A 26,288-nucleotide genomic window follows, 5' to 3' on the forward strand; every position below is an offset into this window, starting at 1 on the left:
TCCCTTCCCCAGGTGCTCAACTTTTACAAGTCCTAAGACTTCCATGATCATAAATATTATTTATAAAACTTAAAAAAATCAGAACTTTAGAGAAAATACCGAAAACTCTTAATGACAGTAACTTCAATGTTGTTAATAGCACAATCCCTTTTGCTTACCTAACTGCAAATAACCCAAACAGTAAAATATAAAGAAAAATATTTAAGATTTTTGTTAACAAGGTTCCATTGTACCGTATGAATAACTTACTAACTGCCCTCTTTGACTAAAATTTCCTAGTGCTTACGTTATGGTGAGATCAAATCTTTCTCTAAAAAGCAGCCAGTGTTCTTAACTGCGGAGTCATTTCTTCAGGTCTCCTATAAACTTGAAAAATGCAGCTGGGTATGCTCACGCATGCCTGTGATCACGACACTTGAGATGCAGAGGCAGAAAAAGCAGGAGTTCGAGGCCCACCTCAATTACCCAGGGAGTTTGAGGCCAGACTGGTTTATAAGAGACCCTACCAAACTCTCCGCTCCCCCCCAGATAAAACAAAATACAGAAGTGACACATTCTTGTTAAGTAAGAGGAAATCCACCGGTTGCTGAAAACCCCAGTGCTAACAGCTATGGGACCTGCTTTCCTTGTGTGTGCCCATGGAGTTTCACTGGCTTGCTTCAGCATAGTTGGAGTGTGACCGCAATCCAGTGCTGGATCTGTCCTTAAGACCGTGTGTGCTTTACAGGCTCTGCAATTCAGCTTCAGCAGGTCACGTGGTCTGACATCCTCTCCCTGTGCCTGAGAACATGTGCTTGTATGTTTTCCCATTGTTGTCTTCTGGGTGTTTCCAATTGTCGCTTTCATTGATCACAATTAAAAGCATCTTTTTGTTATTTTTAACATCTGTTTTCTTGTCTTATGTTTTCCAAAGTGGTAACAAAATTATATTTTTTCTGTTTGCTGTACTTTGATGCTGTACATTATTGCTTGCTACGAGTATTGCCACAAACTAATGTTAGGAATTTGCTTCGCTTTGTATTTTAGTAACTAGTGAAGTTGAGGTTTAACTTTGTTTCTTTATGGTAAAGTATCCTTTGACTTCTTTCAGTTTTCCCAGACAGGGCCTCATTTGGCCCCTCCAGTTAGCCTGGAATTCACAGTGTAGACCAGGCTAACCTCAGACTCAAAAACTCACCTGCTTCTGCTTCTGGAGAGCTGGAGTTGAAGGCATATGCCACCAGGCCTGGCTGAATTTTTTTGTTAAGTGCTTATGTATTTTGTTAATAAGTGTTTTTGTTTGTTTGTTTGTTTTTTTATTCTAATCGTTCATTTTTTTTGTCCTGATTATGTGATCTTTTTTTGTGGTGTGGAGTGTGTGTGTGTGTGTGTGTGTGTGTGTGTGAGTCTGTTTCTGTGTCTGTGTCTGTAACTGCACGAACCTGAAGGTATGTGAGTGGACATCAGACTTTGGTGTTGGGTGTCTTCCTTGATCTCTCTCCACCTTATTTTTGGGGGTAGGGTCTGTCACTGAAGCTCATCAATTCAGCTAAGGTGGCTTACTGTTGAGCTCCAGGAATCTGCCTGTCTGCTTCTCCAAACCTGAGGTTAGAGACATACACCGAGGCCCCCAGTGTTGAGTGTGCACATTCAGGTCCTAATGCCTGGTTAACCAAGCCGTTTCCCCAGCCCTGTGTGACCTTTTTATTGGTTTTATTTTGTTATATAGGCTTTTTCTTTTCTGCTTGTTTTATTTTGTTTTGAGATAGGATCTTGTAGATGTAACCAACAGTCTTATTAAATAAGAAACACAGAAACAATGTAAAAGAGAAAGCCAAGAGGTCAGAGCTCAGAGCTAAAATCTCACCCTTCCTCCTGCGGTGTCCCAGCTTCCCGAAAGAGAGCTATATCCTGTCTGTTCGTCTTTTTATAGTATTTTGTTCTGCCTTCTCATTGGTTGTAAACCCAAACACGTGACTGCCTCGTCACTGTCTGAATGTACAGCCCCCTAGGTCTTAAAGGCATATGTCTCCAATGCTGGCTGTATCCCTGAACACAGAGATCTATGGGATTAAAGGCGTGTGCCACCACCACCACCACCACCACCACCACCACCACCACCACCACCACCACCACCACCACGCTCTTTCTATGGTTCTAATAGCTCTGACCCCTGGGCAACTTTATTTATTAACATACAATTAAATTCACATGTCAGTACAAATAAAGTACCACCATTTATCCCTGAACTAATTGTAATATATTAAATTGTAGTACTAATATTTCTCAAATATCCCACGTTTAAATTATGTGACTACTAGAATTACATTCTATAGTGCTTAGATAATGCTCAAAATATTAATGAAAATGTTATATGTTAAAGCCTACAGGGTGCTGTAATAGCTTTAATTTGTGAATTACTTAAATCAGAAGTGGAGCTAATTAACTCAATCTAGAAGATAATAAGACAAAGGAAAGCAAGTAAAGGAATCCTTGTGAGAATAAAAAGGCAGAAACTAATGAATTAGATCTTTGGAGACTTGGAGAGACATGATTTTAAGAAAGATGGCATTTATTGTCGTCTAAGCACTCAGGAATCCAAGGGGTTTAAGGTTATTCTTGGCCACATAGAAAGTATAAGGCTAACTTTTCATGTATGAGACCCTTACCTCAAAAAATAAAAACAAAATCATATTTAAATTAAGTGAACAAGATCAGTTAAAAATTATATCATCAATAAAATTTTATGCTATTTTTAGATTTATTTACTTTTATTATATGTGTGTGTGTGTGTGTGTGTGTGTGTGTGTATGTGTGTGTGTGTGTGTGTGTGTGTGTGTGTGTGTGTGTGTGTGTAAGAGAGACATAGACAGACAGTGGGTATAAAGGTCAGAGGACAACTTGAGAGAGCTGATTCTCACTTTCCTCCATTTGGGTCCTGGGGCTTAAAGTCACGTCAGTAGACTTTGCAGCAAATGTCCTAACCTCTGAGCCACCTCGCTGTCCCTATTTATTTATTTCTCTATTTATATTTTTTAGGTTAGCTCATGAAATCATGTGTTTCCTCACAGTGTTTTCACACGTGTATGTTACTATACTTTGTTCCCATTCGTGTCTCTGCCCATCTCTTTGCAGGCTCCCTGTGGCGGGCCCCCTTCCCCCACATGTTTTCCGTCGCCTTCTCTTCTTCTCCCCTCGGCTAGATCTCTTCCTCCCTTCTCATGATCCCCTATTAGATACATGTAAACACACACACACACACACACACACACACACACACACACACACCATTTTAAATCTAAGTTCCACATATAAGAGAAAACAACTAAATACCATTGTCTTTCTGAATCTGGTTTATTTTGCTTAACATAATGATTTCCAGTTCTGTTCGTTTTTCTGCAAATGTTATGATTTCAGTGTTCTTGGCAGTTGTATAAAATTCCATTGTGTGTGTATACTGCATTTTCTTTATTCTTTCATCTTTTGATGGGCATCTAGGCTGGTTTCCATTTCCTGGTTATTGTAATATTGTAAATATCCTAGCAATATGAATGGATGTTAAAGTATCTTTATGGTATGTTGCCTTAGAACCTTCCTATGTAGTAAACTTGAGTCTCCTCGTCCTCCTCCTCCTCCTTCTTCTTCCTCTTTTTAAGATTTATTTATTGTAAATAAACAAATTTATTATTTATGCCTGTGTGTATGCCTGCATGCCAGAAGAGGGCACCAGATCTCATTATAGATGGTTGTGAGCCACTGTGTGGTTGCTAGGAATTGAACTCAGGTCCTCTCGAAGAACAACCAGTACTCTTAACCTCTGAGCCATCTCTCCAGCCCCCTAAATTTGAGTCTTCTAGAAAGGAAAAACACTCTAGGAAAAGATAAATTATGAAAGCTGGCTTAATGGAGGGACAGCCAAATAATAATTTTAAAAGTTTGTCAGTGAAGTAGATTCAAAAAACAATGATTTAAAAAAAATAGTAAGGGACTGGAGAGATGGCTCAGAGGTTAAGAGCACCGACTGCTCTTCCAGAGGCCCTGAGTTCAATTCCCAGCAACCACATGGTGGCTCACAACCATCTGTAATGAGATCTGGCGCCCTCTTCTGTATACATAATAAATAAAAGTCCATGACTTGATCTTTAAAAAAAAAAAAATAGTAAGTGGGAACCAGGTGTGGTAGCTCATACCTGTAATCCAGCACTTAGGAAGCTGAGGGCATCAGATCAGTGGTTCGGGGCTAGCCTGTGCTAAGTAGAGAACAGTCTGAAATACTCAAGAGTGTGGTTCAAAAAAGCTAAAACAAAACTAGAAAGAATGAACTCAGGTTGGGAGGAGGGAGCACTAGAGAGGGGTGGAAAGGTGCTGGTTCCAGTCAGCTGCAGGAGTGCACACTTGGAGAGTGCCAGGGAAAGATGAGCCCTGTTCCGTGTGCAGCGCTGTAGAACCTGCCCGCATTCATCTGCTGGTGCTTAGAGTGACTACAGACAAAACCTAAGAGCTGGGTGTGGTCACATACATCCCAGCACTCGGAAGACTACTATGAACGCAACTAGAAAAATCCTGAATGAAACCTACCAAACCAAACCTGAATGACCTTAAAAAAACAAAAACAACAACAACAAAAAAAAAAAAACAAAAAAACAAAAAACAAAAAAACAAAAAAAACAAGCCAGCCTGGTCTACAGAGCAAGTTCCAGGAAAGGCACAAAGCTACACAGAGAAACCTTGTCTCGGAAAACAAAAAAAAAAAACAAACAAACAAAAACAAAATACCCCCCCCCAAAAAAAAACCTCTCCTCAGCAAGGAGTGTTTATTTCAGGAAAGCAAAGTATATTCTTCCTTTTATTTTTTTTAGAATGTGTGTTTTGCCTGTATGTGTGTGTGTGTACCACATGCATGCCGGGGTCCAGATCCAGAAGTGGGTATCAGATCTCCTGGAATCGGAGCCGTAGATGGTTGTGAGCTACCATGTAGGTGCGGGGATCCAATCCCAGGTCCTCTGCAAGAGGACCAAGTCCCTTAACCACAGCCAAGCTTCCAGCCCCAGCAAAGCCTGAAAAGGGGAAGGGGCTGTCAGAGCAGTGAGGGTGTTCCTCTCTGCATGGTGGGGCTGTGGGCGGCTTGACTCCGTTTGTGTTTCTGTCTGTTAATAATTTCTGATTTTACAACAATGAACGTATTTAAAACATCATTGAAGCATTTGATCACTCTTGCCGTGATGTTGGACTGACTTCCTGCTTTCACATATTCTCCCAAGTTCTTTACTTAGTTTTTACATGTGCTGCACTCTGAATCAAGCTCTATAGTATGTATCTAGTAGAATTTTGATTGAGACTGCTTAAATATCTAATGTATAGATTATTATTAGTATATTCAACCAAGAAGGGATTTTTATGTGTGTGTATGTGTGTATGTGTGTGCATGCATGTGCATGTAGTGTGTGTGTGTGTGTGTGTGTGTGTGTGTGTGTGTGTGTGTGTGTGTGTGTGTGTGTTTAGGGGATGGACTACAGGATTTCACACAAATTAAGCAAACAATTCATCACTAAGACATTTCCTCAGTTCAAGATTGCACCTTAACATTGCCAGATTATTTTATCTCTCCCTCAGGGTTTTACTGTTAACTGTCTCTTCTAAACTCAAGTGGTTTTTAAAAAATTGTTGTTGTGGGGTTGTGGATTTAGTTTAGTGGTAGATCGCTTGCCTAGCAAGCACAAGGCCCTGGGTTCGATCCTCAGCTCCAAAAAAAAAAAAAAAAAAAAAAAGTTGTTGTTTATGACTTATTTTATTTTTATTTATATATCTATGTACCTTTATGTTATATGTGTACATATGTGTGGCCTGCAGCTGGAGTTAAGGGCACCATCATGGGTGCTGGAAATGGAACCCAGGTCCTCTGATCCATCTCTCCAGGTCCCTAAGTTTATTATTATTTCTGTGTGTGTGTGTGTGTGTGTGTGTGTGTGTGTAAGCACACCAGAGGACGGCCTCAGGCACCATCCACTTTCCCCTTATAGAAATGATCTCTCAGTGTCCTAGCGCTCACTATAAAGACTAGGCTGGCCAGCAGTGGACCCTAAGATCCACCCATCTACCTCCCAGCACTGGGGTCACAAGTGTGTGCCGTCACACCCTGAGTTTTCACTGGGGTCACAAGTGTGTGCCATCACACCCTGAGTTTTCACTGGGATCACAAGTGTGTGCCATCACACCCTGAGTTTTTCACCAGGATCACAAATGTGTGTCATCACACCCTGAGTTTTCACTGGGATCACAGATGTGTGTTTTCACTGGTATCACAAGTGTGTGCCATCACACCCTGAGTTTTCACTGGGATCACAAGTGTGTGCCATCACACCCTGAGTTTTCACTGGGATCACAAGTGTGTGTTATCACACCCTGAGTTTTCACTAGGATCACAAGTGTGTGCCATCACACCCTGAGTTTTCACTGGGGTCACAAGTGTGTGTTATCACACCCTGAGTTTTCACTGGGGTCACACCCTGAGTTTTTCACTGGGATCACAAGTGTGTGTTATCACACCCTGAGTTTTCACTGAGATCACAAGTGTGTGTCATCACACCCTGAGTTTTTGACATGGGTTCTAGGAATTGAATTCGAGTCCTGTATGTACAGGACAACGATTTCACTGCCTGAGCCATCTCCCAGTCCAGGTTACTGTTTTTGAAGTATTTAATAATTTTGGTTGTTTCTATAAGACTTATTTTAATTCTCAGCATCATGTGATAGGGGTTTTTGTTGTTATGGTTAGTTTTTTTAGGTTAACCTTTCAAAATAATGGCTTTTAGGTTAACCTACAAAATAATAGATTTCATAATGGCATCTGCATACATGTTTCTACTATAATTTATGTTATTAGTCCTTATTTTGATCAGTAATATGCTATTTTCAAGACTAAGCAGTCTTAAAAATTTGCTAGTTTTATGTTTTAAAATAATAAAATGATTTAAGCCTTTTTGCTGAATTATAAATATCACAATTAATGGAAAGGTTGCATTTTATTTTTCTTAGATTGACAGTGGTAACAGGACTGAGGATGTCTTTTGTGATCCTGAAGATGAGTGGGAGCCAGACATTACAAGCACACCAGTTTCCTCCCTTTCTAGAAGGAGGTAAAGTTGTTTTGTTATTGTTTTTCTTGTTCTGTGTATATGTACATGTGCAAGTATATAAGTTACAGAGTTATATATACATACATATATAAAATTATCTTAAGAGACATACCGTCATGATATATCTGTAATGGGGACCCAGAAATATAAATGTCATTAATGTTAGTGATCAAATTACAGTGCTTATAGTATTACATTGTTTATTAGTTTGCTGTAGGAGCAAAAATGTTCAGTATTTTATCATGCTAGTTTTAAGAGCAGCCTAGGATGGCATAGATCTAATTTTCTGTATAAAAAAGGAATAGCATTATGGGGCTGCAAAGACAGCTTAGCGGTTAAGAGCACTGGGTGCTCTTCCAGAAGACTTGAGCTCAACTCCCAGCACCCACATGGCAACTCACAGCTGTCTAGAACTCCAGCTCCAAGAGAACCAACATCCTCACACGGACATACATGCAGGAAAAACACCAGTTCACATAAAAATGAAAATAAAGAAATCACTTGAAAAAGAAAAAGGAATAGCATCACTTTTTAACATCTCAAGAATTTGACGTGTTCTGATATTTTATTGTAAGTTACACATGTAAACACAATCAAGTTAGTATGAGCGCCACAAAAGAATAAATCAGGGTGATACAGAACATCTATACATAAAACATAAAAGCACCCATAGTGGGTAGATGCTTTTCATGGAAAACCTAGCTCTGCTTAGAACTTAAATGTTCAGAGTGCGGAAGCAAATAGGATAGAAAGGCCTTGGCTTGGACCATTTACCCTTTAATTTTGTTGTTTGTTGAAAACAAATATTCCTATGATGGCTACCATGTCCTGAGGAATCCCAGGTAAGTAAAATCCTCCCTGTCCTCACGAACCCGGCCTTGGAGAGCGGAGAGGCACTAGATGAACAGAACTGGAGAGAAGAACCCCATTTTACGCATGTTTGAGATGCCGAAGCAATGGGCATCTCAGGCAGTGGAAAGCCCAGGCTTGCTCCTGGTTTTAAGCTAGGGAAAGCAGTATTTGAGACAGGTGGTGACTTTCCAGTTGGCTCTGACGACTGAGGTTTCCACAGGACGTTAAGTGTATGTTTAGTCTGGAGTGTTGGGCGAGGGAGTTTTCAGAGTGAACATCAGTAGCCTCGCCCCAACCACAGGAGCACTGCCGTCAAGAATACTGGGAGTCTAGTGATGTGGGCGAGCCTGGGGTCTCAAGATGGGAAAACTGAGCCAAGAGGAGCATGAGTCTGAGGCTGCCCTGGGCAGCATAGTAAGATCCTGTCTTTCTCTTTTGGAGGGTGGGGGAGTGGTTATCAAGACGGAGTTTCTCTGTGTAGACCAGGCTGGCCTCAAACTCAGAGATTCCCCTGCCTCTGCCTCCCAATTACTGGGACTAAAGGTGTGTGCCACCACCACCCGGCAAGATCCTGTCTTAAACACCAACAAGCAAGCTCAGCATGGTGGCAGCACTCACCAGGCAGAGGCAGGAGGATCTCTGTGAGTTCAAGGCCAGTCTGGTCTACATAGAAAGTTCCAAGATAGCCAGGGCTATATAAAGAGACCCTGTCTCAAAACAAACAAACAAAACACTAACAAACAGAACATTTCTTAAATACCTGATAAGATGATTGTAACTAGAGTTTTCCTGCCTTGCCCACAGTCAGGACAAATCTTTGTCACCCGCCAGTCCCACAGCAGCTCAGACCCAACCAAGTAAATACAGAGACTTATATTGCTTACAAACTGTATGGCTGTGGCAGGCTTCTTGCTAACTGTTCTTATAGCTTAAATTAATCCATTTCTGTAAATCTATACCTTGCCACATGGCTCGTGGCTTACCAGCATCTTTACATGGCAGCGGCTGGCAGTGACTCCTTCTGCCTTCCTGTTTTTCTTTTCTCCTCTCTGTTAGTCCTGCCTATACTTCCTGCCTAGCCACTGGCCAATCAGTGTTTTATTTATTGACCAATCAGAGCAGCAGATTTGACATACAGACCATCCCACAGCGATGATCTCATTTGGTACTTGCCACAGACCTCTAAGTAAGTGTTGTTGTGTCCATCTGTCTTACAAATGAGGAAATGGAGCCGTCACCAGAATTGCTGTGAGGGAAGTGTTCGGCACAGATTCTCCACACAGACCCCGAGCTCTCTGAACCCTCAGCGGTAATGTAGTGAAAAGGTCGCGAACCCTAATATCAGAGTGCCGGGCAACATCTCCAGGCATCGGTTCCTCATAGAGCAGCTGCCGTCCCAGCTGCCTGGGGGACCTCTATGATTTCAGCTTGGGAATGATGCTGCAGAGAAGGTACAGGGGCAAGAGATGATGTGTGCAAAGCCCTTACTGTGGTGTTCAGTGATGTAGCTTAGACTGTTGCTTCTTATGTCTGTGGTGTATCTCAGAGGTAAAGCCCTCATCTAGCATCATGAGAGGTCCTTCATTCAATCTTCAGCACTGAGAAAAGACTTTTTCTTTTTCTTTCTTTTTTTTTTCTTTTGGTTTTTTTAAGACAGGATTTCCCTGTGTAGCTTTGCGCCTTTCCTGGAACTCACTCTGTAGCCCAGGCTAGCCTCGAACTCAAAGAGATCTGCCTGCCTCTGCCTCCCTAGTGCTGGGATTAAAGGCATGTGCTGAAAAGACTTTTTCTTAATGTTACAATATAGAGAAGGTAGAATTTCGGATCCAGTACTGGTAAGCAGATAGTGATGTCTGCAGGTGATTTGACCTAAGGATGAAAGATACTGCTGGGCCGGGCCACTAAAGTGACCAACGGATGGTCCTTGATAGAACTGGATGTATGGGACTTGAGATAAGTAGTCAACCTAGAGTAGTAATGACCACCTCCAAATTTTAACCAGACCAACACAGTGGAGAAGTATCATGGAACCCTTTGGGTTTTAGGATTACCAGCTTCTTAACGGTAAGAAAAGAGTTCATTATAAATAAGTATAAGCTTTACGGAAAGAGCATTGTGGATCACAATATGGTCATTAGTCGGAGAACACTAATGTTTAGCTCACTGAATGTTGGTGATTCTATCTTACATCTGCTGAATTTGGGGTTAATGAGAAACAAGCACGTTTTACACTCCTTTATTCCCAGCACTTGGGAGGCAGAAACAGGTGGATCTCAGTGAGTTCGAGGCCAGCCTGGTCTACAGAGCGAGTTCCAGGAAAGGTGCCAAAGCTACACAGAGAAACCCTGTCTTGAAAAACAAAAAAAAAAAAAAAAAAAAAAAGTGACATCCAAAACCAAAATTCGTTGTCATATTTCTCAAGATTTTGAAATTAGGTATTTTCATTTGGCAAAGATACTTTTGAGAACTTCTGTAATTTAGTGGTATCATATTTTTTAAAATGAGTTGCTCTTAGTCTGAGACCTTGTGCATGAAGTTTCAGCCTTGTAAGAATGTTTATGACGGAATCTGAACTCTGAGAACGGCTGCAGGTAATGGAAACGCTGACAGATGGCTCTGGGGCTGCCGGTGGGCTGCTGTGCGCAGCCGCTCCGCCATCAAGCCGCCTGGTCCGGCCACCCGTAAATCACCCGGGCGGCTGACAGTTCAAAGTAAATTCTCCTATCAGGTTGAATGAAAACTCTTAGAAAGGAATGTGACAAGCATTTTCTTAGTTTAAACATTGTTTAACGTGGCAATGTCGCATGAGTAATACTTCACCTAGTTTAACTTGCTTTTTCTTTTTCCCCTAGAAAAACAAATACTTGGAAATTGATAGTTCCCCTTTGTCTTCTGTCATATTTCTGTAGTTTCACTTATTTTTGTAAGAATTCACGGGGTGGGGGGGGGTATGTTTGAAACATTTAAGCTTTTGTGGATGGAATACTTCCATTTAACAATCCTTTCAACAAATAGTATTTTCTTCTGGTGGGTCAGTAGAAGTTTGGTTAGGAAGACGCCGAAGGGTCACCTGTATTTAGATGCAGATCACTGCTCAGGGAGTTTCGTTCTCATAATGAGCTAGACGTGGAGTTTAGGGAGGTAAAGGAGCGCCTGTGATTTCTAGGCTGAGGGAACGGGCTGTGCGGGAGCAGTGGAGGGGTCACTTCCTCCTGGTGGGTACTGCTCTCACGGGCATGCTTGGCACAGTCTCTGCTTGGACGCCTTTTTACCTGTGCTTCATTCCTTACTTAAATTCCTCCCCTAGGTAATTCCAGCCGATCCCGCACGCCTCCCGATCCCGCACGCCTCCCGATCCCGCACACCTCCCGATCCCGCACACCTCCCGACCCCACACACCTCCCGATCCCGCACACCTCCCGGCTCTCTCCCCACACTTCATAGGCAGCGTCTTTCCACGCTGTGCTTGGTTTTGCGTGCTTTCCCAGGTCTTCCCGGGTCACATGCCTGTGGCTCAGATACTGTCCCTGCTTCCCAAGTCTGCCCTCTGCTTGGCTAGTCCATGCTTATCCCTCAGGGTCACTGTTCCAAGACGCCCTGCCGACTCCACAGCCAGACTACTGAAGCACGCTCTGTCCTTGTGGCACTCACTGAACTGTGTGCCAGGCTTCTCCCTTTGGCCCGATGCCAGGTTTCATGGCCGTGTTCAGTGCCTAAGTAATAGTGCACAAGAAATGCTTATCCCATTTCGTGAACGATGTTAGGGTGAAGCCTGCACATAGGAAAATTCTTGCTCAGAAATGGAAATGAGTTAGTCCTTGTCGGAAAGAACACATATAATGTCTATGTTAGAATATTCCTCTGAGACAGGGTCTCATGTAGTCATGAGGTCAGCATGGCCTCAAACTCTCCATCTTATGTCAACCTGAGTGTGGGATTATGTGTTTCCACAAGGCTGACAGCATTCTTAAAACTCTGTGCTGTGTATCAGCTAATCTTATGCTTATCTTTTTGGTTTAGGAGCAGAAGTTTGATGAAGAATGGGAGAATTTCTGGTTGTTTGCATGACATACAGGTCCATCCGATTCAGAATCTGCATTCTTCACACTCGTCAGGTATCGATGTCATCAAATTGTTCATATAGTAACAAAGTTCCACTCTCCCTTGTTCTGTGGTCTCGTGAAAATCATTTCATTTCATAGCAGCTATGTTTCCTTTATAAAATGAAGATGTGAATTGGATGGCTATTCTGTTTCCCAAATTCTGTTCTCTGATTTGTTTAAAGACTTTTAGTTGAGTGGCTAATTCAGATATGGGAAAATATGTTTAGAATGTTATTTTTTTTATGAGAAAAATACCAGAGTATGTATCATACACTGTGATATGTGTGAAGAGGAAATAAAAGAAGGCATGTATATAGATAATTAAATGAATAAGACCCTCTAAAAAGCTAGCTAATAAATAGCCCGGGTGCTGCTTGTCTGTGAGGATGTATTGGACAAGGGTAGAATTAGTTTGCTTATGTGGGGCTGGGGGGGCGGGGGGAGTTGGGGTTTGAACTCAGGGCCTCAAGCATGCTAGACAAACACTGTACCACTGAGCACCTTATTATATATAGAACCTTATAAAAAGTTCTAAGTTGATGAGCAGGCTCAGCAGTTAAGATCACTTGCTGCTCTTACAAAGAACTCAGGTTCAATTCCCAGCACCCACATGGTAGTTCACAACCATACTCCAGTCCCAGGGTATCTAATGTCATCTTCCAGGTATATACATGGTATACATACATACATACATACATACATGGCACTTATACATATAAAATAATTAAATAATCTAAATTTTTTAAGTTTGTTACTATTTAATGTGTTAGTCTATTTGGTAAAGGTTCTAATAGAATACAAGTAAGAATAAAAAGAACTATAGCTCATCTTCTTCAAAGAAACTGGGTTTGGTTTTGTTATTTTCTCAAAATTAGCTTGGAGGAAGATAATTGTTTTTTTTTTTTTTTTTTTTTTTTTTTTTGGTTTTTCGAGATAGGGTTTCTCTGTGTAGCTTTGTGCCTTTCCTGGAACTCACTTGGTAGTCCAGGCTGGCCTCGAACTCACAGAGATCCGCCTGCCTCTGCCTCCCAAGTGCTGGGATTAAAGGCGTGCGCCACCACCGCCCGGCGGAAGATAATTGTTATCCTTAGGACTTGTTGATGTTCTTATCCACTGGCTACATGTGTGTTGGTGTGAGCACACACACACACACACACACACACACACACACACACACACACACAGAGCAATGTGTCTATTCAGTTTTTTTTTTTTTGGTTTTTTTTTTTTTTTTTTGGTTTTTCGAGACAGGGTTTCTCTGTGTAGCATTGCGCCTTTCCTGGAACTCACTTGGTAGCCCAGGCTGGCCTCGAACTCACAGAGATCCACCTGCCTCTGCCTCCCGAGTGCTGGGATTAAAGGTGTGCGCCACCACCGCCCGGTTCAGTATTTTTTTTTTTTTAATTTATTATGTATACAGTGTTCCGCCTGCAGGCCAGAAGAGGGCACCAGATCTCATTATAGATGGTTGTGAGCCACCATGTGGGTACTGGGAATTGAACTCAGGACCTCTGGAAGTGCCAGTGCTCTTTTCCTCTGAGCCATCTCTCCAACCCTTGTAAAGTGTTTTTAAGGGAAAGTCGGATATGAGATCCTTGCTTATTTCAAGTTTTCCCAAGAGATGGAGCTAGGTGTGACGGTAGACAGTGTAATCCTGGCAAGCACTCAGAAGGCTGCCACAGAAAGATGGAGTTCAAGGCCAGCCTGGGGCTATTTAGTGAGCAGTGGGGAGAAGGAGAGAGGCAATGCTCCTTGTACATTCAGTAGGGGCCTGAGGGAGGGCTTGCTGTACCTAGGGCCTGGCATCTTCTAGCTTCGGGAATCTGAGGAGTGTCTGACTTCTCACTCAGGGACCATAATGGTTTCTAACTAGGTTTCTACGGGTCTCAAACATTCACGTTGACGTTTGGAATGCATCAGCCCTGGAGAACACACATGGTTGGCTGTCTTGGGTGGCTAACTCTAGGTCACGTCACAGTGCCACACATTCGCTGGAGCTGGGGCTTCAGGTCGGGCTGCCATGCCTTTCTCTCCAAGCCAAGCTCTCGGCTTTGTTCGGGGCGTTTACTGTTCTCCATCTTCTGACTTCTTCTTAGTGTTTACTTCCAGTCCCTCGTGGACTAGACCAGAAACATCGCATCTAAGTGAGAATCAGGATGTACAAATGGTGTGTACTCCAGGCTAAGGTTACTTGCTGAAGACCTGAAGGAGCTCTTTGGCCTTTCCATTGACTTCTGCTTCGTCAGTACTTAGAATGTGGTGTTTTCTGCAAGCCCATCTCCCAGAAGTGTGCTCGGTTAGCGGCAGAGGATCAGTTAGCTTTAGCCTGTCCTGACTGGAGTGCACTCTGGGAAGAGCTCTTCTCTCTTCCTCTCTTCCTTCCTTCCTTCCTTCCTTCCTTCCTTCCTTCCTTCCTTCCTTCCTTCCTTCCTCCCTCCCTCCCTCCCTCCCTCCCTCCCTTCCTTCCTTCTCCCTTTTCTTCCTTCCTTCCTTCCTCCCTCCCTCCCTCCCTCCCTCCCTCCCTCCTTCCTTCCTTCCTTTCTTTCTTTTTCCCAGATAGGGTTTCTCTGTGTAGCCCTGGCTCTCCTGGAACTCACTTCGTAGACCAGGCTGGCCTCGAACTCACAGAGATCCGCCTGGCTCTTCCTCCCAAGTGCTAGGATTAAAGATGTGCGCCAGCACCGCCTGGCTGGGAAGAGCTCTTCTAACCTGAAGGTTCTGAGGCATTTCTTTTTATCCAGTTCATTGTTGCCTGGTTTTCTAGTTTATGAGTTAATTTCCCTAGATGTTAGGAAAACTTAATTGCTATCAAGTATAGAAAGATTAAATGAAGGGCTGGAGAGATGGCTCAGCCAATTAAGGGCACTGGCTGCTCATCCAGAGGACCAGGGTTCAATTCCCAGCACCCACATGACAGCTCACAACTGTCTGGAGCATCAGTTCCAGGGGATCTGGTGACTCTTCTATCTTCCATAAATACTAGGTATGCACATGGTACACAGACATACGTGCAGGCAAAACACCCAGACACATTTTAAAAAAAAGAAAATAAGGGAAGGTTTAAGTGAGTAGGTACATGGGACATTTTGATTCTCTAGTTACTGTATAAAGAATGAAGAGCTACAAAGCCTGTGGACTCAGCTAGTGAGAGGTTAGTTGGTCCCTACATGGGACTGTGTTTTCACCTTGGTGTACCGAAATAAGAATGCACTGCAATAAGAACAGCCTGCTTTGAACTACTGGCCACCGGTTCTTCCGTATACTTGCATTCATGTGTTTGTTTGAAAATACTGTGCTGGAAAACGAGGCTCACACTGGCTGTTTTCTGTCGGTGTAGGTTTAATGGAAAAATCAAGCACCATTTACTCAAATTCTTCAGAATCATTTCTTCCTGGAATTTGCAAAGAATTGATTGGTTCGTCAATAGACTTTCTTGGACAGAGTTATGATGGAGAAAAGACGATAGCAGATAGCCTGATCAATAACCTTGTTAAGCTTTACAACGGGCTGTTTGCCATTTCCAAAGCCCACGAGGAGCAGGATGAAGAAAGCCAAAATAACCGTAAGCGATTCCACACTGATTCCCTGCCCTTCCCTCTCGTTTGGGGATGATGATCTGATGCATCTGGCCGACATCTCTCGACCATGTTTAGATGCTTTAATGGTGACCGTACGTGAGTTATTCTATCTGGAGACTATTCCTTGCAGTCATTTTCCTTTTTCTTTCCAAGTGTTCTCTTCTGACCGGGCAGCACAGGCGTTCACCGTCCAGATTGCTTGTGCCTTTGAGCAGCTTGTGATTTTGTTCAGACACTGGCTGGATGATTTTCCTCCTGGTACCAGCTCAGCGAGGCTTGAAGATGAATTGAGACAAGATATTAAAAAACTGGGAGGCTATTTACAGTTGTTTTTGCAGGTGCGTTGATTTCTTATTTTTGAAGAATTCATTTGTTCTAAAAGTATTTATTGGCTTCCTCCCACCTGTGTCTTCCCTAAAATTACATCTGAGTATTTCTGGGTGCTTCCTGTTTTGGGGTCCTAAGACTGGATTCAATTGGTTTATCGAGCAAAGATTTGGTGTCCTCTGTGTGCTAAGTGGTTTGAAGCTATTGGTTCATTTCGTCCTCACGACAAGCCCCAGGTGGGTGCTGCTGTCAGCGTTTTATAGAAGAGGAAGCCGAGACGTGGGGAGTGACTGGCTTGGCCAGTGGATTGTGACTATTGGGTAATAGGGGTGGATCTGAATCATGCGGTCTTGGCCAGTTTATGCTCTGCTAGCCTCCAGTTAAGGTCACAGGGCAGAGAGGCAGAGTCTTGCTCTGGCTGTGGGCTGGCTTTCAGCTCATGCTGAATTAGTAACAAACCTGTTGATATCATGGTGAGAAAAGTAATATCTTTTCCTGCTCACTTTGTATCAAGTAACATTGGGTTTGGCCACCAGGAAGAAGCAAGATAGAAGTTTGCTTTGTGTCTGCTAGGAGGCAGAGGTAGGCATGGAGGGTCTTCTTCACAAAGAGGCGGGGTCCCGATGCCTAGCATTGCTCCCCTCTGCTGTGCCTGAAGGGTGGGCTTGACCTGGTCAAGCTCCGTCAAGATAGAGCACCATCCGAGTTGTATGTGCGCAGCCGGGTGGTGGGTGGGGACAAGGAAAGGGCCTTCCTTCACAGGGAGTCTCCGTGAGGCATCAGATGGGACTGATATGCTCGCCAGAACCTCACCCGACCACAGCTCGCTCCAGCTCTAATCAAGAAGTGGGCTTTTTATTAAACATCAGGGTTCCGTTACTGTAGAAGTAGGGAATTGATGTTGAAAGTATCTCATGGTTACCATGCCAGAGATCTCTATGAGAATTTCTCCAATAGATGGGGGCGGGGGTGGGGAAAATACCAAGAGAGGCAAATTTCACTTTTTAAAATGGATATTTAAACTTTCTAGAATATTCGGTTAAGTTTTATGTGATGATGCCTACTATATTTTATGTAGTAATTCCCACATTAAATTTTTTTACATCGAGGGGCCCGTGGGGGCTTATGTACATCCTGGTGCATGTGTGGAGGTCCAGGGCAACTTGCAGGAGTCTGCCGTGTGGTTCCAGAGACACAAACTCAGGTCCTAGGGCCTGGTGGCAACCTCCTTACCCACTGAGCTGGCCCTTCCCACCAGCCCCAACGAGCCACAGTTTTGAAGTGGAATTCTTACTGTGACAAGTACTTCCTGCGTGGGCTGAGCTCGGGAAATATTTACTGTCCATTGTTTTTCCCCAGGAGAACTTTCTTGGTCTCCCCAGCTTGGTTGGGTACCTCTATTGTCTGTCTGTCTGTCTGTCTGTCTGTTTGTTTGTTTTGTTAACCCTGAGTAGCTATTTATTATGCCCCCCCCCCCCCCCCCCCCCGTTTTTCGAGACAGGGTTTCTCTGTGTAGTTTTGGTGTCTGTCCTGGATCTCTCTCTGTAGCCCAGGCTGGCCTCGAACTCACAGAGATCTGCCTGGCTCTGCCTCCCGAGTGCTGGGATTAAAGACATGTGCCACCACCGCCCGGCCCTCATTATGCCTTTTAACATGCCATCCTGTTAATAAGCATGTGGACTTCGGTGACTGTAGGCTCTCTGTAGGTGTACGACTCGGAGCGTCTTTTCACAAGGCCTCATGATGTGATAACTAGCTAGTTGAGTATTTGTTGTTAATCTTAAATTCACACCAGATGAAGGGTTACTTTGGATACAGATAACAGGGAAAGAGAAGAATGTTCCACCGAGGTGGACTAAAGACAGAGGTGGGCAAACTTCCGGTGAAGACGATTTGACAGCATAGAACCATGAACATGGAAGCATGGGGTTGGCCAGAGAGCAGACCTCTCGGTCAGGAGTAAGGGTGTGACTTAGGTTCACCCCTAACGAAGGAATATAGCTCAGGGTGGCTGTGGTAGAAATGAAAGAGGCAGTGTAAGAGGGGGTGTGTGGGGGGGGGTGCGCGTGTGTGCGCACATGTATGTGGTGTGTGTATGTGTATGCTCGTGCGTGTGCACGTGTGTGTGTGTTAGTTTCAACCCTAATGAAGGAATATAGCTCAGGACAGTCTGTGTTAGAAATGAAAGAGGCAGCTTTAGAGTAGCGTGTGGGGGAGGGGAGGGGACTATACCCACAAGCCAGAGACTCACTGTTGTATTTGAAATCCTGTGTTTTCTTCTGTGCAATGTTAATTTGTGTCTTTAGACAATCTGCTTAGCTTCATGAGTCTCTCCATTTTCTTACCTGGGAAATAAAAACAGTAATGTCTACCTGGCAGGGTTACTGTGATTATCAGATGATATCATGGTATAAGAAAGTACCTGAGAGGCAGGTGGATCTCTGAGTTCGAGGCCATCCTGGTCTACAGAGTAAGTTCCAGGACAGCCAGGGCTACACAGAGAAACCCTGTCTCAGAAAAACAAACAAACAAAAAACACAAAAGAAAAATTGACATTAAAGAGAGAGAATTCTGGGTAGAGTCTCTGCTGTGAAATCTCTTTCCTTCTCTTCATTTTCCGGGAAGAACGCTTTCAACTTGACTTAAGAGTTTCCACATCTAGGCCTGTGGGATGTGTTCTATCCAAGGACTGAAGGATGGAGACCCGGGTGACTGGGAAGACTCACGTCACGTGAGGCCAGTGCTAGCCAGAAGCCTGTTCTAGTGGAGCGTGGATTGGCAGCTCTTACCGTGTAGTGGTGTCGTGACATCTTCCAGACAGCAGGCAGGACAACACTCTCAGGGTCACAGTGGGGAGGACCAGAGAGAAGCATTCAAGAGGAGCTTCCTGTGCTTTTAAGTGCCGGGCTACAGTGACGCACGCCTTTAATCCCAGCACTCGGGAGGCAGAGGCAGGCAGATCTCTGTGAGTTCAAGTCCAGCCTGGTCTACAAAGTGAGATCCAGGACAGGCTCCAAAGCTACACAGAGAAACCCTGTCTTGAAAAACCAAAAAAAGGGCGGTGGTGGCGCACGCCTTTAATCCCAGCACTCGGGAGGCAGAGCCAGGCGGATCTCTGTGAGTTCGAGGCCAGCCTGGGCTACCAAGTGAGTCCCAGGAAAGGCGCAAAGCTACACAGAGAAACCCTGTCTCGAAAAACCCAAAAAAAAAAAAAAAAAAAAAAAAAGAAAAACCAAAAAAAAAAAAGACTTGTGCACTGAGTGCATGTGGGAAGGCTATTGTTTAAAGTGGCTGAGTTTTTTGTTGTTGTTGTTTTGTTTTGTTTTTTGTTTTTCTGTTAGTTTTTTTCCTTTCTCTTCCTCTCCTTTGCCGCCCCCCCCCCCCCCCCCCCCCCCCGGAAAAGAGAATAGTTTTAGTAGCTGTTCTTTGGGGTGTTGACAGGACAGTTCAAGTTAAAAGGCCGGAGACACACCCCGTTGCTCCAGTTTTTGATAGTTACTTACCCGCCCTGTCTTAGTTGAACTTCGTGCTGGTTTTCCGTCTCTCTTCACTGGGTCAAGTCTTTGAGCGAGGCGGAAGCTGGATGTGCTCCTGTTACGGCTGCATCGCTTCAGGCCAGCGTGCTTTCAGTTTCCCACAAGCGTTTCCGTGGTCATCACGCTGTGAATTTCAGTTTCACGTGTATGGTCTTAGTTGCCGGCATGTATGACCGTGCTCCACATATGTGCCTGATGCCCTCAGCGATCAGAAGTGGGCGTCAGATCCTGTGGAGCTGAAAGTTCCAGATGACTGTGAGTTACCTAATGTGGGTGCTGGGGATCAAACTTTGGTCCTCTGGAAGAGCAGCCAGTGCCCGTAATCTACTGAGCCATCTCTCCAGCTCTGTTGTTGTTTTTAGTGCTGGGATTGGGGGCTGAAGTCCAACCCCTCATGCCTGCTAACTTCATCCATGTCCCTTTTTTCTTTACCACCTCTTCAAAATCTCACAGATGTGATACGCTGACTGATCCATTTTTATTTCACAGGGGTGCTGTTCGGATATTTCATCAATGGTACGAGAGGCTCAAAACAAAGTCGTCCAGATAATGGAGCAGGCTGTTCAGTGTGTGGGTCAGCTAGCTGTCCTAAAAGGGAGCAAGCTCTGTTTTCTGGAAAACGGCGACAAGATTCCCAGTACCCAGGTAATGTGTAATGTTAGCTCTGGAAGACTTGCGAAGGAACATTAGAGACTTCTGATAGTCGTATCACTGCATAGGATAAGTTCATTTCTCATTTCAAAATAACTTGTACTTTTAATGGTTTGGCAATGACTTAAAATTCTTTTGGTCAGAACTGGATAAAAGAAGGCTACCTCCATTGGTAGTTTGCATGGCACGCAGGAGTTTGAGCCACAGCACTGTATAAAAGATGTTCTAGTACACATTTGTAGTCCATCCTTAGGAGGCAGACAGGAAGATCAGAAGGGCCAGATCATTCTTGGCTGTAAAGCAAATTTGAGGCCAGCCAGGGCTACATGAGTACTTTTCTCAAACAAACAAAAATGATTAAAATATGATTGGATGATTATCAGTCCTTACAGTCCTTTTGGAGCTAGGCATGGTGGTGCGCACCTTTAGTCCCAGCATACAGAGGCAGGTGGATCTTTGTGAGGCCATCCTGAACTACATAGTGAGTTCCAGGACAGCGAGACCTTGTCTCAGAAAACAAACAAAAATCCTTTGGGGGCTAGGGCTAGGGTGGTCACCTAGCACTTAGGGTTTGAAGATCATAAGAACAGGGACAACTTGGGCTACGTAGTGAGACCAATGTCACAAACCAAAGGAAGGAAAGATGTTCCTTTTTTCTATGCTTTGATGACTGCTATCAGCTGTGGGACATGGTCTCATACAGTTTACACATGAGAAAAAAACCAGTAATTATAGAATATTTGTATTGCCCACTTTGTTTATGCTATGAACAATACTATATTAAAATGTACTATAGTTTAGCAAATAAGATCCTACCTAAAATGAACACACTTTTTAGCATAGCACATGGAATACTAATTATAAGTTGGCTAATTTTATTTCCCAATAGATTGTTCTAATACTAACTTTAGCTGAATTAATAAACTGGGAGTGAATTATAGCTTCATTACCTTATAATTTTGAAAAGTATGTAAAACCAGGCACATGGGATGGCCCGATGGTGGAGATGCTTTCCACCAAGCCTGATTTTCCTTAGTTCCATCCCTTAGAGCCTTAGGGTGGAGGGAGAGAACCAGCTCCTCCAAGTTGTCCTGTGACCCTCATGTGCGCTCTCTCTCTCTCTCTCTCTCTCTCTCTCTCTCTCTCTCTCTCTCTCTCGCTCTCGCTCTCGCTCTCGCTCTCTCGCTCTCTCTGTCTCTCTCTCTCTGTCTCTCTCTCTCTGTCTCTCTCTCTCTGTCTCTCTCTCTCTCTCTCTCTCTCTCTCTCTCTCTCTCTCTCTCGCTCTCTCGCTCTCTCGCTCTCTCTGTCTCTCTCTCTCTGTCTCTCTCTCTCTGTCTCTCTCTCTCTGTCTCTCTGTCTCTCTCTCTCACACACACACACACACACACACACACACACAGAGAGAGAGAAAATGTAATAAAATTTTAACGTGTAAAACCTGAGCTTACCAGCTAAATGTGTAGAACATTTCCTCACAGGCCTTCACAGCTGCCCTCCAGGATGGTATAGCCTCAGGGATGAGGAGTCTCTTAGACTCGGGGCTGGAGAAAGCGCGGGACCTCAAGCGAGACCTCTCCAGGCAGAGTGCACATGAGGAGGTAAGGTGGATCCTAAAAACTGTTTTATTTCAGGATGTATATTGCCCAAAATACTTTAAAATGTACAAATAACAGTGTAGTGCAGAGAGTTCCGTTTTTCCATATTATGTATTTGTGTATTTTAGTTTGTACTGAATTATTTTTAGTGAAGAGGCAGAGATCATGTCTGTGACTCTCCTGAGCCATGTGGAAGGTGTTAGCGACGCCTACTGTTGGCTCCCTGGATGTCTTTCTCACCTTTCTGTTAGTCTTTGCTCCTCTACCTGCAAACAGAAGCCGGCACTGGCTGATGCAGTCAGCTTGAACTAAGTATTTTTCCAGCGACATTCACATCAGTGATCTCATGCCAAGATGCAGACCTAGTGAAGGTGTCAGTGACTTCCTGGGCCTGCTTCTGCCTCCTTCCGGAGGACGCATGAGCAGGGCTGGGAATGGGGGCTGGAGAGACTCCCCCAGTTCTTGCAGAGGACTGGGGTTCAGATCCCAGCATCTACATGCGGGCTCACAGCAGTCTGTAACTCCAGCTTCAGGGGATCTGATGTCCTCCTCTGCCCTCTGAGCAGGTATATGTGGTACACAGATACACGTACAGGCAAAATACCCATACACATAAAATACAATTTCTAGAAATTAAAAAAGAAACACTAGAACCAGTGGCTGGCGAAGGCTAACCTGCTCGCCTTGCTTGTTCGGGTGGCATCCTCTGAATATGCCCGCCCCTCTCGCTTGTGTGTCTTTTTTTGTTCATTTGTTTTAAAAGATGAGCAAAACCAAAGGCGTTCTTCTTGGCCCAAAATCAAGGTCTGTGGACCCGGGTGGTTTCGGTAGACATGAGGCTGATGGGGTTCTGCAGCGGACTCTGAGGAGGGGATGGGTTGGACTGTTAGGTGGTAGTCGACCACTGCGATTGCCTTTGCCTCGGGAGCAGCCCCATCCATCACGGATACGTTTTATCTGTCGCTGGAGTTGTTGGTAAAACTTCTCTGGCAGTGAGTGGGAAGTGGAGTAAGAGTGACCGGTGGAGACGGAACGGTAAGCGAGAGGTGCTTCTCCTGCTGTTAAAACAGGCGGGCGTTCGCTTTAAGGTTGTTCTGAGGAAATGGAAGAGGACTCTTCATGCAGAACTCTGTTCTCCTTCCTCTTGTCCTTCTACAGTCTGCCGCTGTAGTTTGTTACATGGTGGGATTTTAATTCATGGTATTCTCCCCCCCCCCCCATGCAGGTACCCGTGTGTGTGTGTGTGTGTGTGTGTGTGTGTGTGTGTGTGTGTGTGTGTGTGTGTGGTCAGAGTTCAACCTCAGATGTTGTTCCTCGGGAACTGTTCACCTTGGTTTTTGAGGCAGAGCTAGACTGGCTGGAGCTGGTCAGTAAGCCCTAGAAATCCTCTGTCTTCCTTCCCCGGCACTGGCATTACCAGCCCGTGCCGCCCGCCCATGCCAAGCTCTTGATGTGGTTGCTGGGGATTGAACTCAGGACCTCATGATTTCATGGCTTTACCAATGGAGCCATCTCCCTGCTCCTGACTGTGTTCTTCCAACTTAAGAGTCCTAAGAGCCTCTGGCAGGGGCTGCAGCGGAGGCTCGGCAGGAGAGCGCACTTAACTGCTCTCCCAGAGGACTGAGGCTTGAGTCTCTGCAGTCCCATCAGGCGGCTCACAACCACCTGTAACTCCAGCTCCAGGGGATCTCACACCTCTTCTGGCCTGTGGGCACTGAACTCGTGTGTTTACACACACACACACACACACACACACACACACACACACACACACACACACGCATGCACGCACGCACGCACGCACGTGCGCACAAATAAAATAATAATCAGGATTGCATTATATTTTTTAAAAAGGAGCTGTAGCAGAAAAATAGAATACCCAAGAAGTAGAAAAATAATAATTAAGGAAATAGAAAGTAGGCTCATAGAGAGCACTGGAATTATGGTTTCAAACCGAGGTTCATGAAGTAAAGGATTTATGTGTGCCTAAATTCTTTCTTCTTTTGGGGGACAGTCTTATCGTGTAATTCTGGTTGGCCTGGAACTTGCTTTGTTGTCCAGGCTGGCTTGATCCTCCTGTCCAGGCAGTAATCCTCCTGCCTCTCACTCCTGGGTGCTGGGATTATAGGTGTGCCACCATGGCCTATTTCTCTTCTTACTGTAACTCAAGTTTGCGCTGACCTGGACAAGAGCTTAGTGGAAGCCAATTAAACATAAGCAGAATCCCCTTGCAGAGACTTGGCTCCACCTGCGGAGGGCAGCAGTGAGCAGCGGACAGCAACTTTCTGATTTAGTCTAAGACACCCTGCTTCTGAGAGCTAGGAGATACCATCTGAGATCTGAGTCTCAGTCTGCAAGCTGGAAATGCATATGCAGCATAAGATTATCATTGAGAATCAGATAAAATTTATAACGTTCTTAGGGCAGCTCCTATTTGCTTGGCAGCTCAAACCATCTCTTCTGAGGGAAATTTTGGAAATTTCATCCCTACAAATATTTAAATAAAATGCAAATATCATTTTGATAGCAGACATCAGAGTATATTCTTTTTTATACTTATATTTTATTATTATTGTATGTGTGTGTGGACCTGTGTGTCATATCACACGTGGAAGTCAGCAGACAACTTTATGAAGTTTGTTCACTTTTCCCACCTTTATATGAGTTCTAGGATCATCCATAATAGGTCCACAGGCCAGAGCAGCAAGTGATTTCTCCTGCTGAGCCCAAGTGTGGCTTTTTTGATATGGAAATCAATGTGTCATTTACTTTGAAGAAATTCCATTTGTATGATTTAAGTACTCTCTAAATGTTTTCCGCTTAACTCAGAGATGGGACTTGCATCTCTTCTGGATTCTAGACTAGAGCTTCTCCATCTGGTCTCACATAGGTCTGAAAACAATATGTTTCTTGATGACTGTTTGTATAACAGAGTATTTTCATTTCCTATAGGTCACCAAGAGGATGAAGGCTAATGCTGTGGAACTGGTCAGCTCTCTTGAAAACATCTTTGCTGAATGGAGACTAGTAAGAGCGGCTTTCAGTAGTTTTTGTTTTTATCTTTTATTCTTATTTTATCTTTTATTTCTCTTTTGTTTTTAGATCTTTTTGTTTCTTTGCATCTTTAGCTGGAGACAGCTAAGTTGTGTGTGTTAACGAAGCACCCTTGTTTTCTGGTTTTCCTTTTGCAGTCTTAATGCACTAGTGTTGGTAACGGATTCCTGACGGCACAGGAACTTCCTAATGCATCATCTGTTTCGTAGTTACTGGCGTGGGGCTGCCAGCTTTTGCTTGAGTACAGTCATTATAGGCTAAAAACCACATTTAATGATTAACGTGCTCACATAGTGTCGAATGGAGTTGAATTAAAGTGGTCTCACGTCACAGACCTCACTTTATAGAAAAAGGCGGATGGAGTGTATGGTCAGCGTTCTGACAAGGACCGCAGTGCCCATGACTGGACTAGTTCAGTAAATGTTTAAAGCAAACACTGTGAATCGGAACTCTTTGAAATGAAATGTTAGCCTCTGTGGTGCTGGACACCATGGCACTGACGCTTCATCCTGTTCCTCTCTGCTGGGATGCTAGGACTGTAATTTAAATAAGTTAAAATTAAATTCTTATTGCTTTTTTTTTTTTTAAGATTTATTTATTTATTATATATATAGCATGTATGACTGCAGGCCAGAAGAGGGCATCAGATCTTGTTACAGATGGTTGTGAGCCACCATGTGGTTGCTGGGAATTGAACTCAGGACCTCTGGAAGAGCAGTCAGTGCTCTTAACCTCTGAGCCATCTCTCCAGCCCCTCTTATTGCTTTGAAAAGTAATCATTGTTCATTTTGTATTTTGATCTTGCTTAAAGAAATGAAGTGTTTGCACTGGTGAGGAATTAAGCATTTTCAGTGTAATTTGTTATTGATGTAGTTTCATTGTACATATCATAAACTAATGATAAATTTCTGGGCAATTAAAATCATTCTGACTAAACTGACTGTTATATAGTCTATTATGTCTATATTTTAAATATTTTGTTTATACAGAAAGGCTTCAGAACTCAAGTACAAGAAGGTTCTCGACAACAAGGTTCCCAGATGCTACCTCTTGCATCAGAATTCTTGAAGTTACAATACTGCTTGGAGAAAACCTTTGAGATTATTACATCCGCACTGAGAGGTACGCACCCCGAGTGAGGTCTGGAACTGGAACTGTGTGCTCCAAGGACGCAGACATCTCTCTCTCTCTCTCTCTCTCTCTCTCTCTCTCTCTCTCTCTCTCTCTCCCCCCCCCCTCCCGCTCTCCCTCCCTCTCCCTCCCTCTCCCTCCCCCTCCCTCCCGCTCTTGCAGCCTGAGCTATGACTAACTCACTGATCACTAGGCCAGTGAGATTAGTTACCAGTGTAGGAGCTCTGGCTGTTGAGTTCCACAGATCCCAAGTCCACACTTCTGCCTGCACGGTCAGGGAAGCCAAGTGTTCGTCCACGAGACACCTCAGCAGAAAAACCTTCAGTGGTTTGGGGTTGTCATGTAG

The 26,288-nt window shown here is 44.0% G+C and overlaps 1 protein-coding gene across 2 annotated transcripts in view; it reads left to right on the forward strand.

The window, feature by feature from the left end:
* The window catches only part of Kif14 (kinesin family member 14), a 72,090-nt gene that overhangs the window by 43,641 nt on the left and 2,161 nt on the right, over positions 1–26,288 (forward strand). For both annotated transcript variants that reach the window (XM_042258240.2, XM_042258241.2), the window contains exons 22-29: positions 7,015–7,115; positions 11,988–12,082; positions 15,408–15,632; positions 15,802–15,986; positions 20,001–20,156; positions 21,641–21,760; positions 24,710–24,784; positions 25,801–25,933. In XM_042258240.2, the coding sequence (XP_042114174.1) occupies positions 7,015–7,115; positions 11,988–12,082; positions 15,408–15,632; positions 15,802–15,986; positions 20,001–20,156; positions 21,641–21,760; positions 24,710–24,784; positions 25,801–25,933 (1,090 nt within the window). The remainder of the gene's footprint in view (positions 1–7,014; positions 7,116–11,987; positions 12,083–15,407; positions 15,633–15,801; positions 15,987–20,000; positions 20,157–21,640; positions 21,761–24,709; positions 24,785–25,800; positions 25,934–26,288) is intronic.

The sequence above is a fragment of the Peromyscus maniculatus genome, chromosome 11 (genome assembly GCF_049852395.1).
Source record: "Peromyscus maniculatus bairdii isolate BWxNUB_F1_BW_parent chromosome 11, HU_Pman_BW_mat_3.1, whole genome shotgun sequence".
Lineage (NCBI taxonomy): Eukaryota > Metazoa > Chordata > Mammalia > Rodentia > Cricetidae > Peromyscus > Peromyscus maniculatus.